General features: G+C 30.4%; 2 protein-coding genes across 2 annotated transcripts; one reads left to right on the top strand and one right to left on the bottom strand.

Annotated features, from left to right (window-relative positions):
- The first annotated feature begins 395 nt into the window (after positions 1-395).
- On the top strand, positions 396-5,103 carry LOC113860137 (F-box/kelch-repeat protein At1g55270). The gene is made up of 3 exons (XM_027492802.1): positions 396-666; positions 745-958; positions 3,475-5,103. The coding sequence occupies exons 2-3, from the start codon at positions 896-898 to the stop codon at positions 4,723-4,725; spliced, it is 1,314 nt and encodes a 437-aa protein (XP_027348603.1). The 5' UTR covers positions 396-666; positions 745-895; the 3' UTR covers positions 4,726-5,103.
- Positions 5,104-9,621: 4,518 nt separating this feature from the next.
- Positions 9,622-10,142, bottom strand: LOC113859988 (uncharacterized protein At5g01610). The gene has a single exon (XM_027492628.1). It carries the CDS (start codon positions 10,140-10,142, stop codon positions 9,630-9,632), a length of 513 nt encoding a protein of 170 aa, XP_027348429.1. The 3' UTR covers positions 9,622-9,629.
- Between the last annotated feature and the right edge of the window lie 1,520 nt (positions 10,143-11,662).

Here is an 11,662-nt window from a genome sequence, read left to right as displayed (position 1 = left end):
ATTTTCAAAATTAAAAATAAAATGTTAATTTTTTTAAAATCATACATGTGTGTGTATCCTTCAATCCAAGTAGTTTTTAGATAAAATATTCTAAATAACATTGTTTTAATTTAAAAAAAAATTGATGGGAATAATAAAAATGACTTTGGGGGAAGGATAGATGCAATCATGATATTTATTATTTAAATTTAGCTTTTTGAAGTGATATTTTAAATTCAATTTTCCCCCTCAATGAGCGAACATCAAACTCTCACCATGAGTTAAAGAAAAGAAAATCTGAAAAAGCCCAAACGGGTTAAAGAAAAAGACAAAAAAGCTGTATGAAGGAGCCATGTGATGGGCAGTGTTCACAATCCCACAAAAGGATGATATTTCTGCGATAAATAAAACGAAAAAAAGAAAACCCTTGACTTCTCTTTCTCTCTCTCCCATTTGCCTTCAAAGTTGGGTTGGTTTGACCCATGAACTGCAACACATTTATTAAAGAGGACCATCGTCACAAGCGATGTGTCCTCTTAGGACAGTTACACAATTTATATATTAAATTTCATAAATTCATCGAACTCAGTTTAACATTAAAATAAAAAAGACATTAATTTTCTCAAATCCCCAAGAAAGAAAACACAAAATTTTGGTGAAGCGAAGGCTTGTGGGTTCCCAACAAAGGTTCCCCTCACGACTCCTAGTTCTTCTAAACTCGTCACTCGCGAATGACCCATTTCTTTGTTTGCCATTCTCTTGCAGTTTCTGTCGTCAAAATACAAGCTTTTCACTTCTGCTTTCTGGATCGGCTTCAAAGAATTGAGGGTAGGTTCAATAGGGGTTGTGTTGATCTGTGCCAAGATGCTTAATTTGCGTTGAAAATCCATTTCATCTACCAGACTCAGCTTCGGAGATGAACCAATTAGTTGAAAGCTCTGCGAATACCCAAAGGATCTCTAGAGTTCAAGCTCCACTGGTTATTTCAATTGACTCCATTTTCTATCACCACATATTCTAAGATAACTTCTTCCGCTTGTGTGTGTGTGTGTGTAGGATAAAGGTTTAATTCTTAATAGAAGCAAAGAGTTAAGTTGATTGGAAGTTGTAACTTCTGTGAATTTGTTACTCTATAAACCGTAGACTTCTTCAATAAGAAGAAGCTTTTCTAAAAAAAAATAAAAATTTAGGGCTTTTATTTCTGCCTTAATCAAAATTTGATCTTATAAGTCTCTTGCTACCGCAACATGCATTATGTGTTGTTGCCTTCTTAAATTCTAATCCTACCTAAACATGATTTAGTAGAGTAAGTTGTACGTAGCTAACATTTACGGGATGTCAACCTCCACACTTTTGACTGAGAATGCTACCCTTTTTATAGCACATAAGACTTTGTTTTGGAGTTTGGAGGGAGAGGGAAGGGAAAGTTTTGAAGGGTAAGGGAAGGGAGGGGGGGAAAGGGGATAAACCCCTACCTGTTTGGATGTTAATTTTTCTTCAAAAAATCTTCCAAATTAGGTTTTGAAGGACTTCTAAAATTCCCCCAACTCCTCACCCTCCATCTTTATTAACTCCCAAACAAGGGTAATTTTATTTTGAAAAACCCTAACCTACCCTTCCCTTTCCCTATAAATCAAACTCTCAAACAAAGCCTAATAGTTTAGGAGGGGAGGGGAGGGGAGGGGAGGGGAGGGGAGGGAAGGTGGCCCCATTCCAATCTTCTTTACCAGGGTATATCAATAGTTCATCAGCAGGGATAATTGCAAGTTGTACTTAGCTAGTGGTTTACATTCTGCAATGCTAACCTCCATATTCCACACCCTGGACAGAGAATGTTTTGAAGTCTTTTTGTTGTGATAAATTGGTAATAAGGAGGGTTTTCTTTGTTTGCCTTTTCAGCTATGAATATTGAGGTGATTTAGAGGTGTTAGAGCATTTAAAAGTGATTCCTCTATGGATATGCTGAGAAAGTGGACAGCTCTTTTGTGATAATGTTCACCAACATCGTGGATTTGTGGCACATACTTGATACCCAATACTTCCTTTTCTTTTGTCTCTGTTAAAAAATTCAGTATCAATCACATCCTTCTATGATTCTTGAAAGTTACTGCTTCTGAGTTCTGACTTCCTTTCCTCATTCTGGAAGTGTAACTTATATGATATTTATTAGAAATGATGTGTGTTAGATGTATTACTGAAAAATGTTTTTCTTGTAGGTCCAAACAGGTGCTTTCCATTGATTTCATTTTTTATTCCTTCTAAATTGCTGTGATTAGGGAACAGAGCAGAGCATGTGGCTTGAGAGGGTTGGGCTGAATGTAACATTAAGAGCACTGTCATCTTTATTTACTTCGAATCAATTTAGAAGACCCAATATTTATACTTTTTGAATTGGATTCATGAAAACACCAGTGAGGCAGAAGAACATGTCACTTACACACAAGCAATCATCAGTATCATTTATCAGTTTGTGATTGTTTTCATTTATGTTGAGATTTGTTGGAATGGAGTACGCCACATTTTTGTCTTGTTTTCACCAAAGTGATTTCTTCCAAACCCTATTTAAGGGTTATGCAGCTGTGTCAATTTGGTGCTGTGGTTATAGCATTTTAGGAAATGCCATTGTTGACCACATCCACATCACCTTCCAATCTTTCTGAATCTCGGTAGTAGTCTTGTTTTGAGCTTCTTCCTTACTGATGCACATTATATGTTTAGTAAGCTGTGTAATTTTCCTCCTTTGCACCGGTCTTTTTTTTTTATATTCTCTTGCCTCATATACAAGACTTCCCCTCGGCCTAAACATTCATTGCAACGTTCATATGGGATTTGTATCATTCTTCACTAGTGTATTCATGTAAATGGTGCTTGGGTTCTATCTGTTTGTAATTTTAGTGTTAGTTTCCTTTGTCCCTAGACTTGTGTTAAAATTTGTCTAACATGCTATGAACTCAAGCTGTTGGCTTCTTCACAAATCTGAGTTTGTGAAGGAAAATTCTTGTACATGTATGTATCAGCCGCTCCTTTCTTTTTATTTAATTATATTTATATGTCAATTACAAATGAAAGCTAACATTACCTTGCTTGATCTGATAGTCTCGTGATACTTATGATGGCATGCCTTGCTGGCTTTTTATTGTTGATTGATCTCACTGCCCCACATGTAGTGTTGAAAATTCCTTGGCTACATTCATATATTATAATGTTAAGACTTAATATGACCTTTCTAAAGAAAATGAAATTTTCAGTCTGCTTGATAAAATACATAATAATTAATTGTTTGACAATTCAATATATTGTGAAGTTATCAGTCTGGAACTTGAGTGTTTTTTTTTTCCTTTGTGGATAAAAATCGATATTGAAACTGTTCAATTCTTTGGGCCTGAAATTGGGAAGGAGATAATTCGTAAACCTTACTGTTGCATACACATATTTTTAGTGAAATATTTTTGGCACTTTGATAATTTTAACATACTAACTTGGAAACTATCACAGGTTGACTCTGTTTCTTGCTACTGTAAAGTAGATTCAGGCCTGAAAACAGTTGCTGGGGCAAGGAAATTTGTTCCAGGATCAAAGTTATGCATCCAACCTGACATAAACCCCAATGCACATAGGAGCAAAAACTCGCGTAGAGAGAAGACAAGAGTTCAGCCTCCTCTCCTACCTGGTCTTCCTGATGATCTTGCCATTGCTTGTTTGATTCGTGTGCCTCGGGTTGAGCACAGTAAACTGCGATTGGTTTGCAAGAGATGGTATCGTCTTCTGTCTGGAAATTTCTTTTATTCACTCAGGAAAAGTCTTGGAATGGCAGAAGAATGGGTTTATGTCATCAAAAGAGATCGTGATGGAAGAATTTCATTGCATGCTTTTGATCCCATCTACCAACTATGGCAGTCCCTTCCACCTGTTCCTGGGGAATATTCTGAGGCATTAGGATTTGGCTGTGCAGTTCTTAGTGGTTGCCACCTGTACTTATTTGGAGGAAGGGATCCACTGAAGGGATCTATGAGACGTGTTATCTTCTACAGTGCCCGTACAAACAAATGGCACAGAGCACCAGATATGCTACGGAAACGTCATCTATTTGGTTCTTGTGTAATAAATAATTGTCTCTATGTTGCTGGTGGGGAATGTGAAGGAATTCAAAGAACTCTTCGATCTGCTGAAGTTTATGACCCCAACCGGAACAGGTGGAACTTTATCTCGGAGATGACCACAGCCATGGTGCCCTTTATTGGTGTTGTTCATAATGGAACATGGTTTTTGAAGGGACTTGGGTCAAATCGCAATGTCATATGTGAAGCCTATTCGCAGGAAACTGATACCTGGACCCCAGTAAGTAATGGAATGGTCAATGGTTGGCGTAACCCTAGTATCTCGCTGAATGGACAACTCTATGCACTTGATTGCCAGGATGGGTGCAAGCTCAAAGTATATGATAGAGCTACTGATTCATGGAAGAAGTTTATTGATAGCAAGCTTCACTTAGGTAGTTCTCGTGCTCTTGATGCTGCTGCTCTGGTTCCCCTTAATGGAAAGCTATGCATTATCCGCAACAACATGAGCATCAGTCTAGTTGATGTTTCAAGTCCAAACAGACGCGTGGAAAGCAATCCTCACCTTTGGGAGAACATTGCTGGAAAAGGTCATGTCAGGTCTTTAGTTAGAAATCTATGGTCAACTATAGCAGGGCGCGGTGGATTGAAGAGTCACATTGTTCACTGCCAGGTTCTTCAAGCTTAAGATCAGAAATTCCTCTGACTTGATAATCTTGGCCATACAGTTAGGGAAATTGATGGTTTTTTGGGAAAATCAAATTGGAACATGTTTATCTACTTTCCTGTGTGGGAAAGAGATTGTGGTTTTATTGTAAAGATGAGGTTAATTGTTGATTTTGGCAATAGAATGAGGTCATTCCTTTACAATTATCAGTAGGGAGCAGATATTATTGTAAATGTTTCACTTTAAGGCTGTGCCTTTTCCTTTCGATACAATATGTTAGGTTTGTAAGGCATGCATTTCGGCTGTATATGATTTATTAGAAATCAACATAAAACATTTGTATCTCTTGTCAACTTTATTTATTTCAGTAAGCTGGGAGAATAGCGTATTATATCCCATGTTGTGCCAAAAGATGTTACAAATTCCAATGCATGGTTTCAAAATCTGTCAGCTTGTTTTTGAAGACTGTAACTATGCTTGGATAAGATTTTCGAAAGCTCGTGTTAAATAACAATTCTTCATACCAACAACAGGAGTTAGATTTAGCTAAAGGAATTAATTTCTCATAAAGTAGTGTGAATCACGGTATGAATTATCTATTACAAAGGATACTTACTAAAAAAGTAAAGTAAAAAATCCTTGATGCACGACTAATAAAAGGGAAAACAAAACAATCTTTCTTGTTATTCTTGAATGTTTGGTGGCGTTAAAGAATACAAAACAAAGTATTTAGAGAAGCTGTGAACTTCTTTGAATTACTGAAGAATTTTCTATAAATCTCAAAATTATATCTACCATTTTTGCATTTTTCTCAAATTCAAGAAATAATCACACTTCTAATGACACTAGTATTTAGACACCGAGGTAATTCCATTCTGCTCAAACCATTCTTGCTCTTGGGTTTATCGTATCCTGCAAACGTTTGAATGAAATTTCCCTCTCAATCTTCAACTGTTTGCGGAAATTGTTGATGAATGCATCAGCCCTTTTGTTGAGGTCTTCTCTCTCATTCTCCAAAACTATTCTTCTGCTCACTAATAACTTGTTCCTATTTGAACTCTCATTGTTGGTGCCACTGCCACAGAAACCATTTCCATTATCCATTTTGCTGTAGAATGGTTCCTTCATTCCTTAAAGATCGCTATTTATATTTACAATCTCAGCATGTGTTTAGCATGGCTAAGCTTCATAGAAACTTAATAGACTTCAAGCAAATGCTTTATTCTTTGTCTTCAGGTGCAAAGAAAACTTGGGTTTGTAAGTGGCACCTATTTAATATTACCCAACTTGCCAAAGGCATTGTATTTTTGTGCTATTGCTTATTGAGGTAAACGCGACTTCAAATAAAATATTTTGATGGCAACTATGTAAAGATTCTTTACGTGTTTGAATCGGTAGCCATAATTGACCACTGGTAAAGATATATGATGCAAACTATTATTAGATAATGCATAGTTAGTTGCAAACTTCATATACTTTGGGGCTACATAACATGGAGCCACCACACCCCAAACCTTCCTTTCATTAACTTGTAAGCTAGAAACTTTCGAGTTCTAACGGTGAAGCAACGTAGAAAAAGGGTTCATTCATGGACCCTTTTTGTTTCCTCTCTCTATTTCCTTTTTATTTATATTTTATACATATTTTTCAAATTATATCTATCACACATGATAGAGCCACACCACCCAATAAGGCTTTCTTATAACAATTTTACATTTTTTCAATTATAATAAAAATAAAATATTTAGTATTTTGCATAGTTAGAGAGAGAGAATATACATAAGGAGTGAAAGAAAAAGAAATAGTATGAGGGGTGCTATGGAACAACCACTTTGAAGGGTAAAGCTCTCGTTTATTTATGTGCCTAACAATTAAAAAAGAAATTAATTTTAATTATTGTTGGTTTAAAATTTTTAATAATAGTAATTATGTATGATTTTCAAAGTAATTATTATAAAATCTAACAACGTCAACCTGTATGACAATTTATAATAAATGATAATATATATTATTAATATATTTAAATTAAAAGAAAAAATAGGAAGTTTGCGTGTGAAATCGTCCATCATGGTCATCATCAAACGTAGTCGTATGGTATTGGCGTAAAGAAACTTCAACTATAATTATGAAACCGGAAAAGTAGCTCAGTTATCCAACTGCCAATAGTAAATGTAAATTGACTATTAAAAAAATAAAATAAAATTAGAGCCACCATGGATTCATACGTATGGTCAAGAATTTAGAGGAAGTTTTTCGTCTTCTTTATAGTTTTAGACGCATATTTGAATAATTTCAAGTAGTCCAAAATCTGGTTTAAAAATTTATTTATTAAAAAAATTATTTATTATATTTTTATAGTTTTAATATAATAACTATATTTTTTTCATAATTTTTTTTATTTATAAATATTTAAACTCAACTTCAAAGATTAATGTTAACGAAATCTTTAAATTTATTATATCTGTAAAATGTAGTTGAGAAATTATTTTATTGATACAAAATTTATTAAGAAAAATTAAACCTGTTACTCGGAGTGTGCAATATTGAGTAAGAAAAGGATATCTAATTATAATCGATTTTTTTGAAATTTAAGCAAACACATTAAAAAAAAAGGCCAATCAAGTCTCTCTGAAAACAATATCCTCCAAGTAAATATATACAAATTAGTGACTAAAAAAGCGATAATTTGTGTTAAATAAGATTATCAAAGTGGCATTCTAAATGCTTGTGTATGTTGTTAACTATCACATGAACTGTTTACATGAAAGGTGATGTCATTTCATCCTAATTAAAGTTGGATTAAGTTTTTAATATACTCTGGTCTTTGTCTCTATTTTCGTCCCTCACCATTTTGACTTTGATTTAGGGTCTTAGCGCAATTTTCGGATATGTTTTGTCTTGGATTATGAATGATTCTTCAGCAACTTGAGGTAAGTGATATTCATTTTCTTTGCCAGTTTAATATAAGTATGAATGATGAAGTTTTTATTATATGCATATTTTTGCAGGTGATTGGTATGATGTGACCCTACATTAATTGTCACCATATTAATTTTTTAAATATTTTATCATTAAATTAATGAATTTAAATCAATGCTTCAAATATTTAAAATGTTATCGTATTAATTTAAAAAATTAAAACAGAAATAAATAAATAATAGTAATTTAATTTGATAATAAATTCGTCTTTAGATAAAAAAAAATTTAAATTAATTCTTATGTATAATTAAAGAGTGATGATAAGAAAATAATTTTACTATACAAATTTTTAAAAACTAGCATACTAACTATTTAAATATTTCAATATTTAATTTGATGATTCAAATATTTAAAACATTATTATATTATAAATTTAATTTATATTTAATATTTTTTTATATAATTTTTACATTAAAAAATCAAGTATTTTTTATAGATTTTATTAATTTTAACTCTTAAAAATAAAAATAAGTAGCTAATAATAATAAAATTTTATTAAAAATAAAATATTTATTATATTTTTATAGCTTTAATATAATAACCGTGTATTTTTTCATAAAAATCATTTAAATCAAATTAAAGATATTAAATAAAAAATTAAAACGTACAGAAATCTATTTATATAAATAATAAAATTTAAATGTTAATTACAAGACTAATTTGTAAGTATCATATTTTTAAAATTTTAAAAGTTATATTTTAAAACAAATTTATATCTAGTTTCATATTCCAGTAATTTTTTAAATATTTTATAAAAATATGATATATATTAAAAATATTATTTTTCATATTTTTATTTTATTTGAATATTTAATAATAGATAAACATAAAAAATTAATTTAAAATTTTTTATTTAAGTTTTATTAATCTTATATTCAACACATGCTTAATTATTAATTAATAAAAAACTTTACTTTGTTATATAAAATTGTGTTAACTTTAATTTTTTAAGTTGAATTTAAATATTAATGTAAGAAGTTTTTAAATTGAAAAATAATTCATTTATATGTTAAAGTCATAAAAATGAATATAAATAGATTTCATTTTAATAAAGTTTTATTAAAAGTTATAATTAATACTTTTTTATTTTACTTTTAAATGATAAATCAAATATTAACGTTTAATTTTTTTATAACTTTATTGTATATCACCTTCTATATAATATTTTTTAAAAAAAATTATAAACAAAAAATTACTAATTTTAAGATGTAGAGCTATAAAAAATATAAGTTTATTTATAAATATAAGTTTAATCTTTTAAAATTTTGTAATTTTATCAAGTATCTAGTTTATTTTTTCTTAAGAAATCTATAATTTTTTTTTTTATTTTGTTAAAGACTGAAAGTACAAAGTTATTATATTAAATTTATAAAAATATAATAAATATATTTTTTAATAAAATTATATTATTATTTATTTTTATTTTTAACCCTAACAAAAATTTTTTATGATACATATTTCATTTTTATAATTGATATGTATTTATAAATTATTTTTTATAATTAAATATTTATATTTTAGTTCTTACACAAATATTTTTTTCTACATTTTAATTATTTTAAATTAATGTCATTAATATATATTTGAAAGGTAATAATTAATTAAAAAATATTTATTTATATAAAGATTAAATTATAACAATTTTTTATGTAAAAAATGAATTAAAAAAAACACGTCACCGATAAACACGAAGACTAGAATTTTATTTAAAACTTAAAAAATTTATTTGATTATATTTTCATCAATTGAATTTTTTGCCCAAACTACTCTTAAGAATAAAATCAACACTTCACTTGCTTTAAAAATTAAAATGCTTATTTAATGTAACTAATTTGATGACATTTGCAATATTATGATTCTATCATGTACAGAAAGGGAAAATAAATGAACAGAACAGAAAGTTAAATTTTGAAATAATAAAATTGAACAAAAGTGGGAGTGAAGGTTCAGAAAGGATAGAGAAGGGTTATTGGGTGGGATCGAGTGCGGGAGCACGCAGGAACATCCTGGAACTGAGTGGCAGGTAGTTTCTGGGACAAAGCTCCAACGAAGAACTCGAGCACGTCACGGTGGGCCTCAATTCCCGTTACGGAGAGCCATAGGAAGAGCTTTTGGGCCTGAATACCTGACACGTGGCGAAGGGAGCCGTAACTGAGTACGCCGGTGATTTGGGTGTGGTAGTAGACCACCTGAACCTCTTGTTCCAATTGGAGGTGGAAATGGACGTAGCAAGGGGTTTTGAGTTGGATCGTGAATGAACCATCGGAAGAGAGGGTGTACGATTCTACGTTGTTCGGAATTATACCCTTTGGGAAACCGTATTCAGGGAGTAGCTCGTGGATGTCCTTTCTTGTTCCTGTGGATACGATTCGAATCGTTGAGCATAACAAACACAAAAACAAGATAAGGGCGCGTGGGGATATGCCGGTGAAGTGTAGAGCACCGCCTGAGCCTTCCATGCTCTCTTTGGTTGTGTGCTTTCCTTTATCTTTTCTACAAAACAAAATTAATTGAATAAAAAATAAATAGACTCAAGTTATCCAAATAATTTTATAAAAAAAATGAAATTCATTTTAAATAATTATTACAAAGCACTTTTCTAATCTAGTGTTAGTTTTGGCAAAAAGTAAAAATTATTACTAAATATTTAAACATGTCAGACATTAATTCGTTATTTATTTTCTAAATTGTATTTTATTTACAGAATTTTTTTTAGACTCCAAACGGTACATATCCACCTAACTGCTTTTCCACCTACCTGACTTTATTGGAGACCAACTTTTGAAGAAAAGTCGCAGTTGATTTCTCGGTTTCGTCGTTGGTAATTTTTGGCGGGGCCACGCATTCCACGAGTTTGCATATAAAAATAATGGCAAAATTAGAACGTTCCTCTCTTATCTTTCCATTTTATTTTCATTTCTTTTCCTGCTTTTTATTTTTTTTCCTTTTATCTTATTCCGCTCCCAACGTGAAGGGTGTGTAGGATTCCAGTAACGTGTCACACATAAAAAAAATTATAAAAATTATTAATTTATTAATATTGTTATGTTATTACTTGATCATTATTTAGCTGAGGAAAAAAATGAATATATATCAATTATCAAGAGCAGCATGAATTATTTGATTAAAGCAAGATTTTGCTCTCTCTGTCTCGCTATGTTTTCATATCAATTTTCAATTTAGCTACTGTAGTTAGTCAACTCTAGGGTTTGCTACAATGGTTGTTCTGTAATATTTCTATATTCTTCCTGTGTCTTTTTCAACTTGCATCTGTCAAAATTTAAATTGATGACTTTTTTTCTTCTTTTTTTTTGTCTCCAAGATTGGTTGAAGGATTGAGATTTGTGAAAATGGTCGACTCACCATGTGAAAAGATTTGGCAACCCTTACAATTGTGTTTTAATGAGGTACGATCCTATGGGTCCATAAAATCTACCATTCAGAACAGATGAAAGGAACGAAGAAATTAAGGAGGAAGAGAGAATGGATAAAGATGTATCGTGATATGCTGATGAAGACAAAATAAAGAAAAATAAGCAATTGAAAGTTTTGCTAAAATGTACCATGTTTTTATCTGAATTTATAGAATATATATATATATATATATATAATTTTTTTAACAAAATTAATAATAATATTTTTATTATAAATACTTTTGTAAGTTAAAGGATTAAAATAAAAAACAAACTGAATTAATTTATACTAATTTTTTATAATTTTATGTTATAAAAAAATAACATTAAATTATTTTTTTTATATTTTAGAGGGCGTTAATAATAAAAGCAGTTTAAATTTTTTTTTTATAAACGAGATAAAAGTATTAAGATTTTAAAAATAATAAATTAATAAAATATTATAAACAACTAATTTTTAATCGGTAATTAAAAAAGTAACCTTTCAACAAAATATTAGTTAAAGTAGAGTTTAAAAAATATAAATAATTATTTATTTTTAATACTTTATCAAATAAAATGATTTT

The sequence above is a fragment of the Abrus precatorius genome, unplaced genomic scaffold (genome assembly GCF_003935025.1).
Source record: "Abrus precatorius isolate BTA unplaced genomic scaffold, Abrus_2018 Scaffold2, whole genome shotgun sequence".
Taxonomy (NCBI): domain Eukaryota; kingdom Viridiplantae; phylum Streptophyta; class Magnoliopsida; order Fabales; family Fabaceae; genus Abrus; species Abrus precatorius.
This window is presented reverse-complemented; position numbering and strand designations above follow the sequence as displayed.

Excerpts from the sequence above, each read along its gene's own strand:
- LOC113860137 (XM_027492802.1), top strand. The coding sequence starts at position 896 with ATGAACCAATTAGTTGAAAGCTCTGCGAATACCCAAAGGATCTCTAGA. Across the intron at positions 959-3,474 it reads CTAGAGTTCAAGCTCCACTG|GTTGACTCTGTTTCTTGCTA; the intron begins GTTATTTCAATT and ends AAACTATCACAG.
- LOC113859988 (XM_027492628.1), bottom strand. The coding sequence starts at position 10,142 with ATGGAAGGCTCAGGCGGTGCTCTACACTTCACCGGCATATCCCCACGC.